This window comes from Sturnira hondurensis, unplaced genomic scaffold (assembly GCF_014824575.4).
Source record: "Sturnira hondurensis isolate 20B ecotype Veracruz unplaced genomic scaffold, ASM1482457v3 Scaffold0009314, whole genome shotgun sequence".
In the NCBI taxonomy this organism is placed as follows: domain Eukaryota; kingdom Metazoa; phylum Chordata; class Mammalia; order Chiroptera; family Phyllostomidae; genus Sturnira; species Sturnira hondurensis.
The window spans coordinates 2,885,788-2,902,907 of record NW_028081945.1 but is presented as its reverse complement, the minus strand read 5'-3'; the positions used below and the strand labels follow the sequence as shown (position 1 = coordinate 2,902,907).

Genomic DNA, 17,120 nt, shown 5'->3' with positions numbered 1-17,120 from the left:
AGCAGCACCTCAGAGTCCCATCTAGCATCACTGATCTGGAGCAGCACTGGGGCACTTTTTCTAGTGTCTTTTTGGACATGCATTTTGGGCTATAGTTTCCTCCTTCCATCAAATTCCTTTCTACTCTCTATTATTTGTGTGTAATCTTTAATTTCTTTTTAAAATAGATTTTATTGATTATGCCATTATAGTTGTCCCATTCCACCCCTTCATTCCCCTACACCCTGCACACCCCTCCCCCACCATTTACCCCCTTTAGTTCATGTCTAGGTGTTGTAAGTTCCTTAGCTTGTACATTTCCTACAGTACTCTTGCCCTTCTCCTCTCTATTTTCTCCTCATCATCTATGCTACTTATTCTCTGCACCTTCTCCCCCTTCTCCTCCACCCACTCCCCTGCTGCTAACCCTCCATGGGATCTTTATTTCTATGGTTCAGCTCCTGATCTAGCTGTCCTCTTAGTTTGCTTTTAAGTATGGTTGTTAATAACTGTGAGTTTGCTGTCCTTTCACTGTTCATATTTTTCATCTTCTTTTTCTTAGATAAGTCCCTTTAACATTTCATATAATAAGGGCTTGGTGATGATGAACTTCTTGAACTTGACCTTATCTGAGAAGCACTTTATCTGCCCTTCCATCCTAAATGAAAGCTTTGCTGGATAGAGCAATCTTGGATGTAGGTCCTTGACTTTCATGACTTGGAATACTTCTTTCCAGCCCCTTCTTGCCTGGAAGGTCTCTTTTGAGAAATCAGCTGACAGTCTCATGGGAACTCCTTTGTAGGTGACTGTCCTCTTATCTCTTTCTGATTCTAGAATTCTCTTCTTCATTTTAATCTTGGGTAATGTAATTATGATGTGTCTTGGTGTGTTCCTCCTTGGGTCCACCTTCTTTGGGACTCTCTGAACTTCCTGAACTTTCTGGAAGTCTATTTCCTTTGCCAGATTGGGGAAGTTCTCTTTTATTATTTGTTCAAAAAAGTTTTCTACTTTTTGCTCTTCCTCTCCCCTTTCTGATACTCCTATAATTCAGATGTTGGAATGTTTAAAAATGTCCTCGAGGTTCCTAAGCCTCTCTTCATTTTATTGAATTCTTGTTTTTTCATTCTTTTCTGTTTGGTTGTTTCTTTCTTCCTTCTGGTCCACTCCATTGATTTGAGTCCCAGTTTTCTTTCCATCACTATTGGTTCCCTGTGCATTTTTCTTCATTTCACTTAATATAGCCTTCATTTTCTCATCTAATTTGTGACCAAAATCAACCAGTTCTGTGAGCACCCTGATCACCAGCATTTTGAACTGTGCATCTGATAGGTTGGCCATCTCTTTGTTGCTTAAAAGTATTGGCTCTGGGGCTTCTTCCATTTGAGCCATAATTCTTTTGTCTGGTTACACCTGTTACATATGATGGGCAGAGCCTTAGGTGTTCACCAGGGCAGGACAACCCAGTTTGCTGGATTGCAATGCTGCATGTGGGGGCAGGGTCAGAGAGGGAACAGTGGCACTTGCTCCACTCTCTCAGATTTCAGTCCCCTCTGCCACTTCCCACAAGCAAACTGGGCCCTTCTGGTGCTGGTTCCTGGGTCGGTAGGTTTGTGTACATTCTAGGACCCTGTGGGTCTCTCCAACGAACTCTCCTGTGAGGCTGGGAGTCTCTCCTGGCACCTCAACCCCCACAAAGTTTTTTCAATTGATTCTTTTAGGCTTTATTTTCTGTCACAGGAGCCCTGGGTTGCATGGTTTGTCTCGCTGACCATTTTTTGCCTGGTTTATCTGCGTGCGAATGTGTGTCCCAGGTCAGCCAACTGCCTTGGGAGAATCACTGGGTCTGCTCATTTCCTTCCCTCACCCGGGTCTGCCAAGGACTGATTTTTCCTGCTTTGACCCCTCTCCACCAGCTGGCGACTCCGCCCCTCTTACTGGCCTGGATGAATGGTTCTTTGTTGTCGAACTTTGGTACAGTTCAATTTTCTGTCTGTTCTAAATCTGTTTTGGTTTCTAAATCTTTATTGTCCTTAAATTTGGTTGTGTGAGGAGGCACAGTGTTTCCACCTATGCCTCCATCTTGGCCAGAAGTCTAATCTTTAATTTCTGATCCAATAGGGTCACACTTTCTTGCTTTATAGAGTTATTATAAATTCATTTGCTCATTTTTTTGTAATTTCTAAGCATTGGGGCGGGTGGGGAAGACTGCAACATGCTGTGTTTGTTCAAATAATCTAATATCCATTGCATTTGTGGAGTTGTTCTTTAACATGAATACTCTGGTGACAGCAATAAAGAAAATATTTTAAAAAGGAACCTGAATAGTAAAAACATATAATGTTTCCATTTGGGCTGAATGACTGTATAAAAATTCCATATTTCAGCAATGTATTTTTCTTTATTTTATTTTTCTAAATATATTTTATTGATTATGCTGTTATAGTTGTCCCATTTTTCCCTCTTTATTCCCCTCTGTCCTGCATACCATCTCGCACCAGCATTCCCCTCTACCCGCTTAGTTCATGTCCATAGGTTTTTTTAAAATTTATTTAATTATTTTTCAAGTACAATTTTCTGTGTATTACTCCCATCCCATCCACCCCCACAGTGCTCCTCACCTCCCTCCCATTTCCACCCTTCTCAGTTGTTGTCCATGTATCCTTTATATATGTTCCTCTAAATCCCTCCCCTATTTCCTCTGAAATTCCCTCCCCTCTTCCCTCTGGTCACTGTCAGCCTGTTCTCTATTTCAGTGTCTTTGGTTATATTTTGCTTGCTTGTTTGTTTTATTCTTTAGCTTCCTGTTAAAGGTGAGATCATATGGTATTTGTCCTTCAACACATGGCTTATTTCACTCAGCATAATGCTTTCCAGTTCCATCCATGTTGTTGCAAAAGGTAGGAGCTCCTTCTTTCTTTCTGCTGCATAGAATTCCATTGTGTATATGTACTATAGTTTTTTGATCCATTCATTTACTGACGGGCACCTAGGTTGCTTCCAACTCTTGGCTATTGTAAATTGTGTTGCTATGAACATTGGGGTGCGTATGTTCTTTGGGACTGGTGTTTTGGGGTTATTAGGATACAATCCTAGCAGTGGAATTGCTGGGTCAAAAGGCAAGTCCAATTTTAGTTTTCTGAGAAAATTCCATAGTGTTTTCCATAATGGTTCTACCAGTCTGCAATCCCACCAACAGTGGACCAGAGTCCCCTTTCCCCCACACCCTCTCCAACTTTTGTTTTTTATTGCTTTGTTTATGATAGCCATTCTCACTGGTGTAAAGTGGTATCTCATTGTGGTTTTAATTTGCATCTCTCTGATAGCAGGAGATATTGAGCATTTCTTGATGTGTCTCTGGATCCTCTGTATGTCCTCCTTGGAGAAGTGTCTGTTCAAGTCCTTTCCCCATTTTTTAATTGGGTTAGTTGTCTTCTTAGAGTGAAGTCATGTGAGTTCTTTGTATATTTTGGAGATTAAACCTTTGTCTGAGGTATCATTGGCAAATATGTTTTCCCATACAGTTGGTTGTCATGGGTTGTTGATATAAGTTCTTTGGCTTATACATTTCCTATACTATTCTTAACCTCCCCCTATGTATTTTCTACCTATCATTTATTCTACTTATTCCCTGTACCTTTTCCCTCATTTCCCTCCTCTCCTTCCCTGCTGATAACCCTCCTTGTAATCTCCATTTCTGTGGTTCTGTTCCTGTTCTAGTTGTTTGCGTAGGTTTTTTGTCTTTGTTTTTGTTTTTGTTTTAGGTTTGGTTGTTGAGAGTCATGAGTGTGTTGTCATTTTACTGTTCATAGTTTTGATCTTGGTTTTCTTACATAAGTCCCTTTAACATTTCATATGATAAAGGCTTGGTGATGATGAACTCCTTTAACATGACCTTATTTGGGAAGCACTTTATCTGCCCTTCCATTGTAAATGGTAGCTTTGCTGGATACAGTAATCTTAGATGTAGGTGCTTGACTTTCTTGACTTGGAATACTTCTTTCCTGCTCCTTCTTGCCTGAGAGGTTTCTTTTGAGAAATAAGCTGATAGTCTCATGGGAAGTTTTTTGTACATAACTGTCTCTTTTTCTCTTGCTGCTTTTAAGATTCTCTCCTTATCTTTAATTTTGGGTAATGTCATCGTGATGTGCCTTGGTATGTTCCTCCTTGGGTCCAACTTCTCTGGGACTCTGAGCTTTCTGGACTTCCTGGAAGTCTTTTTCCTTTGCCAGATTGAGGCAGTTCTCCTTCACTATTTTTTCAAATAAGTTTTCAATTTCTTGCTCTTCTTCTTCTCCTTCTGGCACCTCTATGATTTGGATTTTGAAATGCTTAAAGTTGTCTCAGAGCTTCCTGAGCTTCGTATCTTTCAGAATTCTTGTTTCCTCATTGTGTTCTGCTTGAATGTTTATTTTTCTCTTTTGCTCCAAATTGTTGATTTAAGTCCCTGTTTCCTTCACTTCACTGTTGGTTCCCTGTGTATTTTGTTTTATTTCAGTTTGCATAGCCTTCCTTTATCCCTCTATTTTGCAAGCATATTCAACCATTTCTGTGAGCATCCTGATTACCGGTGTTTTGAACTCTATATCTGATAGGTTGTCTGTTTCTTCATAGCTTTTTTAAATTTTTCGAATTTTGATCTGTTCTTTCATTTGGGCCATATTTCTTTGTCTTGGTGTGCCTGGTATGTTGTAAGGCGGGGGGGGGGCGGGTTTAGGTATTCGACAAGGTAGGGCAATCCACGTTGCTGTGTTGCGGCACTATATGTGGAGGAAGGGTCAGACAGGGAACAAGGCTGCTTGCTCAGCTCTCAGCTGGCTTTCAGTCACTTTGCCTGCTACCCATAAGCAACTTGGGCCCTTCTGGTGCTGATTCCCACGTGGGTGGGTTTGTGGGTGGGTACTACCTTCTAGGACCCTGTGTGTCTCTCCAATGAATACTCCTGTGAGGCTAGGAGTTTCTTCTGCTGCCTCAACCCCCACAGGTTTTTTTCAGTCAGAGGTTTTGAGGCTTTATTTCCCCATGGTAGAACCCTGGATTGCGTGGTTTGTCTCATTCCCAGTATATCTGCACACAAGAGTTCTTCCCAGTTAATCCTCACACAAATGTGGGCCTGCCTGTTCTACCAGCCACTGCCTGTCTACCTATGCTACCATCTTGGCTGGAAGCTAATTGCAGTGCATTTTCCCACAAAGCCCCCTTCCACCTAAACACAACTTCAGTTAGGTGAGATATGATAGTTGTTAATTAAATGATGTGTTTGTAAGGTTAAGCCAAAATTCAGAAAGAGTCACATAAATTAACAGTGTATCTATTAAAGTTTCTCTCTTGCAAAAGTAATAGACATGTCTTCTTTAGGAAAAAGGAAGGCTTTAAAATCTCACTTTAAAAGACTAAACCTATCAACATTTTATTTGGGACAGTGTAATGATATGAAAGGCAAAATACTCTGATTCAATGGTAGGAAAACAGGGATATTTGAAAAAGCAGGTTTTAAAAAAGTCATAATGTCTTACTGGCTTTTTTTCTTGCTTGCTATTCAAATGAAATGTTTTGAAAATATTATTAGAGAGGACTTCATATTCTGTTTTCTTTCTCATACTTCTTATGGGGAAAAACATGGTTAAATTCTTTTTAAAAGCTGACCTCAAAGCTATAAATTCAATCAACTCAATTGCTCAGTCATGAATATCATCTGTTTTCTGTTTTAGCAGGTGAGCCTATAATGACACATTATCTATGTGGGTGGTGATGGCCAAAGAGAAGAGTGAGACAGATATTTTGTAAACCTGGTCGAAAAAACAAAACACATCAAGAATTTCAGTATGAGATTCCTAATCTGTTTTTCTTTGTCAGCTTTCACCCTAGGTAAAAGTGCTTCACATTGATTTGATTTTATGACAGGATTTTCTTCCTGAAGCTATGATAAAAAATTATTATATAGCATTCTTTCCTAGAACAATAAAGCAGCATTTGGGACTAGGTGGGTGTGGGGAGGGGACATGCATATACACACATACCACTACAGACTAAAGAGCATTTTTATCATCACCCCAATTGCCAAAAATACTAGGTCCTATCATTATCCTTTTATACCTTTAGAATATAATGTCAGCTTAATAACTTAGCTAACAGATGGGAGCATAAATGGGGTAATTCTGGGGGGGTGTGGCCTGATATCCTAGGGGAAGAGCTGTAAATAAACCAAGGTGTGGTTGCTAGAATAAACTACCTCTATAACTCAGATGAATTAATTAATGCATAATGAATGTATACCAATTAGAGTGGCACAGGTGTTTTTGTCAAGCGTATTATCTTATGTTATTGGAACAGAAACCTACTGACAATGCCGTAGCCTGAAAGTAGCAGCCTCTTCGCTGTGACTGAACCCTGATATATCTTTAGTCCAGAGAAATGGCCAGAGAGCCTAACTGAAACCACCTGAGTCACAGCTGGCATTTTCTCTGGTGTTCCTTTCTGTCCATATTGATTTTAGCTCTTTCTTTTTAGGCACAAATACTTTCAATTCTTTTCTTGTTTATTTGTTTTGATTTGAAAGATGAATGATTTGGTTTAACCACAAATTCTCTTATGCCATTAGTACTCTGTGAAAATGAAATGTCTACTTTGTTAATTGAAATATATGTATAGGCAGCTGTTTCTGGACTAGCACATTAATTTTCTGAAATATGTTTAATTTCTTCTATTATCAACTCAACTGCTTTCTAAGCTTAATTCAGGAATGAGTTTTATGTGCTTGTCTTTGCTGTTACTAGCAGAGAGGGTTTCTTCTGCTCTTTTTAAAAAAGAGGAAGAGGGCATTCTGGGAGAGGAAATAGGTGAAAACAAATTTTCTCTGTCCTCAAAAGAAAAAGAATAAATGGCACTGAAGACTAAGTTTTCCTGGAGAGAGAGAAATAGGAAGAGGAGGCAAGAGAGAGAGAGATGGGTTGATGTGAAATGATACTACTGAAGGTGAAAAACCTGTGTTTCTCTCTCTGCTTCAGATGGATGAGGATGGATCATCTGAGTCCCCAGAAAATGCAAGTCTCACTGAAGAGGATGACTTTTCACCAGTGCATGGATGATCTGAGCTTGGAAAAATGAACGGGTGGGGGACAACAAATCTCTTCTATTTCAAAATGTGGGACACTCTCATAGGCAAGCTACCTAATCAAGAAGGGTATTTGAATTGGGGTCAGAAACAAAGAACTGATTTGTTGGTGATAGATCCTTTATCTCCAGATATAGGTAAAGAAACCTTGTGTATGTTGCCAGAGTTCTGGCACCCTACCTATCAAAGCCCTTTTGTCTGTGAGTTGAGTGGAATGAGCCTTGTGTATTGTAAGGGTTACAAAAAAGGCAGCCTAATGTCTATGTTGATCCTGAGATTAAAAATAGAAACAGCAATTGCTGGTCCCCCAAGGAGATGTGGAGAGATACTGGGCACTCCAGGGATGACAGGAGCCTGAGAGAAGGACTGTGGACTGAAGGGCCTGAGCATCAGTGCTAGGCCCCGAGAGGTCAGTGGTAGGTCCTGAGGGGTGGCAACCCTCAAAATGTCACCTGCCTTCAGAGTCCACACTGGCCACTGCCACTGGTTGGACTTGAGAGACATCCCTGGGACAAGGAGGAGCAGAGCTGTCAGCCACAGTGAAAATCTAGCTTTTAGCAGTGAAAGATTCCCATGTGGCTGCAAGGGGTAACAGCAGTGGCAGCTCAGGCTGTAGGTCAGATTGCCCTCTTACTGAATATGAGTGCACTTCCTGGGCAATGCCAGGAAGTGGGGAGCCCAAGAGAACAATATTTACCTTCTTGCCACTTAGGCACAGAGAAGTTCCATCCCATTTTGATTTAATTTGTTGTGATCAGAGAGATATAACTATATGTCAAATGTGTTATGGAAAAGTTTCTCACAATTAACAGTAAAATTACTGCTACTTCATATTCATTATGAAATTATATTTTATGTTATTTCATTCATCCTCATTGTAGTATTAGAAACCATATACTAAACAATAGGAGCTGGTGTTCTGAGTACATGTATTTATTGCAAAAAGAAAGCCAAATGAGAACCAAGAAATTTCTAGAATTTATTCCCCACTTATACTACCTTATGGATTTTGATTTTTATGAACCTATTAATATTTTAAATTTGAATTTATGAAAGTGCTACTTGATTAACAGAACATATCTTAGGGACATAGGACCCAGAAGAAAGCACACAGCACAGAATGGCCAGAATATACTACCACCAAACCATTCTCATTGCTTTGGATCTCTTATACTGTAATCTTGGTCCCATACTTCTCTTATAAAAATATTTCAAAGATAGGCACTGGCTCGTGTGGCTAAGTGGATTGAGTGCTGGGCTGCAAACTAAAGGGTCACAGGTTTGGTTCCCAGTCAGGGCATATTCCTGGGGTTTGAACCAGGTCCCCAGTATGGGGCACATTGAGAGGCAACCACACATTGATGTTTCTCTCCTTCTCTTTCTCCTTCCCTTCCCCTCTCTAAAATAAATAAATAAATCTTAAAATAAAAAAAAAATCCCTTTCCTTAAAACAAATCTGAAAGATAAATTTTATCCCACAAACAACTTTTAAAGATCAGAACCACATTCCATTGAAAACCAGATAATCTATAACTAAATCTCAGATTTCAAGGAGACAACTGAATATCTCAATGTAATAGTAGTGAAAAGATTTCATATTCTATACAGTTTAAAAATAAAAGCTTTCTCCCAGTAAAAGCTGAATAAACAAAGATAAGATATAAGTGACTGAACTGAAGATAAAAGATATTTACAATCACAAATGTTTAATATGGATAAAATAGTTGTTTACTAATAAAGAATGTTTAGGTTAAGTGTAACACTTTTGGCTTTTCTATTCTAAGAATCATAAGTATTGATTTAACTATGCTTTGCTATTTAACAATATGCATTTAAATATGTCCAGGAATAAATGTAAGTACTATACGCAGCATGGGAGATAACAATTACTTACCCTGTAGGCTGGCTCTCAAATTCTTCTGACCATTGCTCTTGAATATCCTCCGTAGAAAGATCTACATCCCGGGTGGTGGCAAAATTAAACTCACTGCCTTCATTTCCATGGAAATAAATGGAGTTCCCATCTGACTGACAGCTATGCTGTAGATATAAAGAGAGCATGGGGTGGCTGTTGAATTAGTTCTGTAGCTGTATCTGTCTTACTCATGTATAATTATAGTTTTTAGAAAAGTCATTATATTATTCCTTCTAAGATGAAGTCTCAAGTCAAAAAAGCCTGTTACCTCTTTTTTAGTCTTGTTTAATTCAATTACAATTTCTAACTTATTAGGTTATTATAAAAAGGAAGTCAAGAGGCCATTTGAGCTTTGCCATCTCAGCCTTCAGTATGAAACAAGAATATTTTAATTACAGTAATTTCCCATCTTGAGTATAGTCCTTGTTGTGGGAATTAGATAACGACTTGTCATATATTTTCAATACTGCAGTTATGGGCTAAATTGCACTGACCTTTTCAATATTCCATATATTTCTAGCTTGTCATTCAAGCCTTTCACAATTTGCCTGTAAATGGGATGTGAGTAGAATAGCCAGCTAATCAAAACATGGAATACAGAAAAGGTCAAAGCAATCCCTGATATGATCATATATTCTCAGCTACCTTTTGAGTAAAAGTTTTTGACCATATCTAAGAAGTGCATGATATCCCCAGTGAAGAGCTGAGGAATCACAAACTTTGTTATTCTCAAAAAGAAAAGTAGTTTTATAATTTTTAAAAAATTTCTTGTAATAATTTTTAACCTATATTTTTTCAGCTTAAAGTGGATAGTCTAAGGCAAGAGCAAACTGTGGAGCTGAGTAAACTGAATACTTTTTAAAAATATGATACATTTTCATTAATCATTTTTTGGTTATAAGTCATATATAATAAATAAAAGATCAAACATCCTGTTAAGTTATATACTCTTAGAACGAAATAGATTTGAAGAGAAATAGTTGGGCAGAAAATATCAGTTAGACCCAGTGACTGTAAGTTCTGTAGGGCATGGGCCATGTCCCTTTTATTCTGTATTGTAGTCCAAGTCCTGTCACAGTGCTTGGAATAGAGTAGGAGTTCTAATATATTCTTTGAATAATTCAATAAATTAATGAATGAATGATACAGTTATGCCTTTTCAAATAGTCAGTCTTTATGAAGAACTCATTATGTGGAAAGCATTAAGGAAGGTACTGGGAGGAAGGGGTCTATAATGAAGTATAATTTATAATCTTTGCTCTCAAAAAAATCCCAGTCTAGCTGAGATATATCAAAGATAGATCTCCATCCTAGGCAACATATGGTAAGTGCTGATGGGTGAGAGAGACTAGAAATCACTGTGTCCAGGGCTAATCTAGGTGAGCAGTTTCCATAAATGTGCAGGACTTTAACAGCCCTTACAATAAAAAATAAAAATCCAAGTTGGATGACAAATATGAATAAATGACAAAGGTGATAAGTAAGCATGATTTTCAGATTTTGACTGTAAACTGTCAGGTCTACAGTCTAACGGATCTTAAATGATAGTCTAAGAGATCTCTACAATATCCTTGGCATTGGTGTTCTAGAAGGGAGGAAAGATGTATGGAAAAAAATGCTTTATGATAATTAAGCTGGTAAAATCAACTGGGGAGGAACTGGACTACTACAGTGAAAGAGTAAATAAAGCTTTCAGAAGTTCCTGTACCTTCAAGTCAAAGCATATGATCTTTGGGGAGTCATTTTACAGCATTAAGATGTTAAGGCATACCCAGTGGGCCTGTATCATCTTAGATATACTGTCGTGTGTGGCACATATCATCTGCCTGGGAAACTTCTTCACATCACAATGAATACAGGTTATTTATGGATGTGAAACTGAGCTCATTATATGCACTCTTTAACCCATCCACATTGATCAAAACTAGGATTCAATTTTATTTAACAGTAAATAGAAACTGGCAAGTTATGAAAATGCAAGTATCCTCTACTACTGTGCATCCTTTAAAGACAATAAATGCTAAGTAGAATAATACAGATAACTTTCTTAATAATAAATCTACTGAGCTGTAAATTTCACAATTATCTTCACATTTTGGAATCCTGAACAACTGTGGTTTATGTCTGGAAGTAATATAAAAAATCTGATATCAATGAAAACAATACTCTATAATTATCCAAGGAAATGACATACACAAAATATTTATACATGTGAAAATAGAATAATTTATATTATAATTTAAAAGAATATATTTGTGTAATAAAAATAATGACTACGTTAACATGAAACCGTGGTCATTTCTGGCTAAACATCAATTTAATTATTTCAATTTTGGTTCCATTTACCTCAGAATTGTTTAATATTTTAAGACTGTGTGATACATAATTATGTTTTACCATCTCTCCAATTATATTATTAACATAATTATGTTATTGATATATTATTAACATATCTGATACATATTTTAATTTAGTTGAATTGAAATTTTATGTAAAAGACCAAATCATTATAAAACTGGTTAGCATATTGTTAAACTTGTTTCACAAAATTAAAACATCTTGATTCAGAAAACTAAAACTGTATTTTAAATGATATTTATATTAGTTATTTTGCGTCTACGAAACACATTTGGTAGTTGAATAAAGCATTTTTAATTGTACTATTGAAAATTATCTATTAAATATACATTTTTTATCACTATAACTACAATAGTTCCAACATGGGAAGCACAAGGAATATTTACCATACTGAGTATGAAGAAAGCAAGCTGAAAAAAATTTAACACTCACTTTGAGTATTAACTAATTTTCACAATAATAGGGCCTAAAAATTAGTAGGATCTGTCTTTGGCAAGTTTCCATAAAGGATAACATGGTTTACTTTCGTAGTTTTATTTTGTTTTGTAGTTTTATTATTTTTATAGGGAAGAAACTGTTCTTTACCAATCTGTAGTAAAAGAACCATACTCAATACCAAATCTAAATTCCAATGAACAGGGCAGTGGTTTATACCAGTCAGTGTTCATTTTGCACCAAAAACATCTTAATCCTACCTGTCAAGTTTAAGGGCAGACTCACAGTTAGCTTTATCCTTCCTCCCCAACTAGACCCAATGTCCCAGTGTCCTTTGGGTGTCAAGGGAGAGAAGAGAAGTATTGCTCTTTGAATATTCTTGTCTTTCACAGTCTTTGCATAATGCCTCGTTATCAACCAAAGATTGTGACATACCCAAAGTACACAGCCACAGTTCAGGAGGAGGTGGCTGAACATTTTCTTATCTTTTTTTTAAAGATTTTATTTATTTATCTTAGAGGGGAAGGGAAGGAGAGAGAGAGAGAGAAATATCAATGTATGTTTGCCTCTCATGCGTCCCCTGCCGGGAACCGGGAACTAGCCTGCAACCCAGGCATGTGCCCTGACCGGGAATCAAACTGCGATCATGTGGTTCACAGGCCCGCGCTCAATCCACCGAGCTACACCAGCCAGGGCTGAACATTTTCTATCTCATGGTAAGATAGGGCTATCATTATCTGAGTAGCAGGACCTGCAGATGAACAGAACCTACACCTAGGTGGCTTGCTCTGCTCGCCAACACACTGAGGAGATCAAGTAGGATTTCTGTCTCATCCATTCTGAGTAGAAGCCAATGTTTTCCAAGTTTGAAATAAGGCTAATATTAAGCAGCAGGATAATGTTAGGACTACAAAGTAGAGGATAGTCTGTGAAACTGGCAAATTCTTAAGACATCTGAGTAGGAATGGGCCAACTGAGAAGCTCATTATGTATAGCACTTGTACTCAAGAATTTTGTGACGGGTAGGGGACAGTTCAGGGTTCTCATTCTAAGAGTTCATAAGATCATTACAAGGCAAATTAGAGTTTTGTGTGAAGTCTATTTTAGGGTAGGTCACAGGGGGCTTAATGTTTTGGAAACAGTCTGGTCTTCCATATGCTCCCCAAACTAAGAATTTACATCTGAATGCATTTGGATTGAGATGGAGTCCTTGGGTCTCAGCTTGCTTGATATCGCATCTCTGCATCTGACTGGGAATCATGGCCTGCTTGATTAGGTAGGGGCTCTTTGAACTTTCTCCTAGAGTATACCTCAATTAATTCAGTACTTATATGTATCAAGCTGATAAAGGCTGGGAAAGGACAAAATGCTGAAAAACCAAAACAATCAAGATAGCAAAGAAAGAAAACTCAGTTACTATCTACAAGGAGTTTGGGGATTGGAATCAGAAGGCATGTTCCAGTATTTTTTTCTGTTTAATGGCTACATGATTTTGTACAAGTCATTTAACTCCTCTAGGTCTGTTCCCAGGCTGTAAATGGGACCAATAATATCTATTCCCTAGAGATGGTGTTAGAAGCATGAATAATATTATATGTGGAACTGTTTTTTTAAAACTTCTAAGTGTTATAATTGTTATTTTATTTCTGAGTGTGTGCATTTTTTTCCAAAAATAAGCTATTATATTCCAAACTCTTAGCGGTAGGTGATAGAGAAATTGGAGGCTATTTAAATCTATTTTTATTTGTGTTTCTCATTAGAATAATGATTAAAATTCTTCAGATCAACTTAAAACCTTTAGTGAAATATAAAAAATATTTTTCACAATACAATATGGTAAAGATACTGCATACACTCATTCATTTTCTGTGCAGATAGACCATCAATTAGAAATTTAAAAGCCCTTCAAATTATGGCAGATTACCAAACATTCTCCTAAGATAGGAAAACTTAATAATGCTACATGTCTGTTGCCACTTCTCCTACTGATGCATTGTATAACATCAATGCACTATGTTGAAAATCCAAACAAAATCTGCATTGAAAGTATGAAAAGAATTTTAGAAAATTGCTCTCAGTAATTTTACTACCCAGATGTTTTTGTTCAGCATTTGTGCATACTCATATCATTTATATGCAATAACAATTAAAATCTAAACAACTTCAACAGACAGTTAAATGAGCTCTTGCTTTGATAAAAAATAAGAACATTTTGAAATTTAGGACTATTTTATTTTGAGTACAGTAAAAAAATTATCTGGTCTCCTTGAGAAAATTTTTATAAATAGCACGTGACTTCCTGAGTCATAGCTTTTGATCGACTTATGGTGAGTATATAATAGGTAACTAGCATTTATTCTGGGTAAGGTGAAACTACAAATTCTATAGATGGCTCTAAATATTTCTATTTCTAGCCCTCCTAATGTACATTCATTATAAATATTTTTACTTTGTTGCATTATTCTAGCATTGATTAATGACATACAAGTACTGAAGTTGCCCAGTTATTAAAAATCCCTTAAATATAGTCCTGATTTGTTTCTATTTGTCAATCAATAATATTTTCCTACTTTGTTGTTTATGGGTTTCCTTTACTTGAAAACAGAACACAGTGTAACTAAGTGACAAGAATTCGCCATTCAGAAAAGCATCAACAGGAAACATCAGTGCAAATTCCTCAATATAACAAGTCCTTGGCTGCAATTCAGGATAGCATTTTTCTAAGGTTGTTCCCTATACTCTGCTGAAAATGTTAATGACTTCACCTCTGTACTTGTAAAAGTACTTGCAATCACCTCCACCATAGCTTAATTAGGTTTTCATCAAAGATGAACACTAAGGCACCTCTTAATATTATCTCCCTAGGGTCTAATGGCCCTGATGATTCTTTCAAGCATCTGTAGCCTTGCAATTTATTTTTTTACAATATCCTTTTTTTGTTGAAGTGAGTATATTGGGCATTTGGGCAATGCCAGCTTGCAGAGAGCTGGTGGCAGATGGAATGAAATCTGCCTGGTATGCTTTCCCCTCCACATGAGCAGAGCGCCATCCATTTCCTCCATTAAGGAGTTGTCACTCAGCCCACCCAGCTGGAAGACCGTTTTCTGATAGCCAAGCTGGCTGGTGGCAGACAATTCAAATACAAAGTGCACTTTAAAAGGAAGCTAAAACATCATTTGTAGGAAAATTGAAAATGCATGGCTTCCACCACAGCCAATTTTTTAATGACTGTAATACTTTAAGTGATTATTTTTGCCACTTCAGATTGCTCCTTAGAGAGAAGAGGTTTTTTTTTTTTAATTAAAATCTAGGCAATGCAAACAGATGAGATATGAGGAGCAAAGAAAAGAGAAATAAGATAAATAAAATTAATTAAAACAGCATTGTTGGCAGAGCCATAAATTAGCCACTATCTCACTGGAAATAAACTCGTATATTGGTACATGAATTTCTGGATTAAAGTGAGATGTGAGATTGAGTGACTAGAAATTCACTGACTTATAGCCTACATATCATGTGTTTCCCTTTCACATGTGTATAGCCTTTCACTATGCTATATAGATTTACCACATAGAAATACCTATCTCCTATATTCTTCTTGTTCAATAGACTTTCATACTATTAAAAAATAAAATAGGAGGAGAATGATTTTCTTCAAAAGGCAAAATGAATTTCTGTCATTTTTCATGTTTAATTTCTAGAAAATGTAATGCTGCTTTAAAAACTGAAAACTTGGCTATGAACACAGTGCAGGGGCAGGGACTGAAATGCATTTTCTCTAGTCAACACACTAGACCAACCATGGTGAATGAAATTCAGGGGGCTTAAAGAGTATTTTTATTATCTCTGGATTCATTAAACATTCACATTTGAACAACTTTGTACTGAGATTTATAAATATTCAATTTATAATGTACTTTGTGACAAGTGTATAATTACTTGGCAATAGTTTTGACAACTCTAAAATAGCAATAGTGACAGATTTAAATTGGAGTAATGAGAGAAAGAATAACAACGTAAAACTCCATAGGGCAGTTGTTAACCTGTCGATGGGGATCAACTTGATTTTCACAATGTCCTAGGTTTTCAGACTTGCCTTCTCAAATTAAGGCCAAGCGTGCCAAGCACAACATGGAAGGCTGCAAGATACAGAGGAATAAAGGGACCTGCTTCGTAGTAAATATATTTGTCTATGAAAAATGAAAGCCATTAGATCTTGAGGAAGCTACTTGATCTCTCTGAGCCTGTTTTTCCATCTGTGAAATGGAGGTAATTGTAAGAATTAGATGAGATATTGTGGGTAACATGCCTACTAAAGATTGGCAAATCTTAGGACATTAGTAAATGTTAATTCCCTCCTCCGTTTTGCTCCATCTTCATTCATTCACTTAACAAACCTTACTTTAATGAATGTGACTATGCAAGTTATTGTTCTGTGTGCTGTCTAGGAGCACAGCTGATGGACAATATTACTGTGTTTTTGCTGTTCATATAGAATAAAATAAATTTCACTTACTGGTTATTGTATTAACTTAAATAGTGATTAACTATGTCAGCTTCAAATCAGAAACAAACAAAAATGGGTACATTAGGTAGAGAGGCTCTTGGAACTTGTTTGAATAGTTATTTTTAACAGAATTTATGAGATGTATTTGTTTCTGTACTATTGCCACTCATGTCATGGTGATTTGGCTCCATTCCATGTTTCACTAATGCTATTCGACATTAATTACTGCACAAATAGGCTGCATTGGTGGAACTTGTGAAAAACACACTACTTACATTTAACCCTTCATCCCCAAAGTACTCTTATTAGTTTATCAAATTATATTCTGGCTCGTTCTACAATATCATGTACCCAGCTCTTGGGGAAAACATGACAGTAACAGCAATGCGATCCAAAGTGAAGAACATCCCAGGTAAAGGGAATTTAGGTAGACAGCATGCAATTAGCCATGCTGGAATCTGGCCAGAAAGCCATAGTTAACATTCTGATTCTTAATGGAAAAAGACATGGGAACATGGACTAGCTACAAGTCTTACTGGGCTCAGGTTTATCCTCATTACAAAGACAGGACTCAAATCCCCCAAGTTACAGACCAGATAGCTTCCACTACAATGATTTTGCAAAGAACATTTCTGGAAAGCATATCTGATTTCCTCTTGCTTATCCTTATACGCTGGAAAAATCATAAAATGAATTGTTGAAACCATTTTCTGGGGTGATTAATTTCTGAGCATTATGTGGGTAAATATCACTCTGCCAGGGGATTATATTCCAAAACAGCATGTTTAAAAATGAATTCTGCTTTGGGTGTGATT

The 17,120-nt window shown here is 37.0% G+C and overlaps 1 protein-coding gene across 2 annotated transcripts in view; it reads right to left on the bottom strand.

The window, feature by feature from the left end:
• Positions 1–17,120, bottom strand: part of RELN (reelin) — a 577,463-nt gene that overhangs the window by 218,374 nt on the left and 341,969 nt on the right. For both annotated transcript variants that reach the window (XM_037057079.1, XM_037057081.1), the window contains exon 11: positions 8,985–9,130. In XM_037057079.1, coding sequence (XP_036912974.1) covers positions 8,985–9,130 — 146 coding nt within the window. The remainder of the gene's footprint in view (positions 1–8,984; positions 9,131–17,120) is intronic.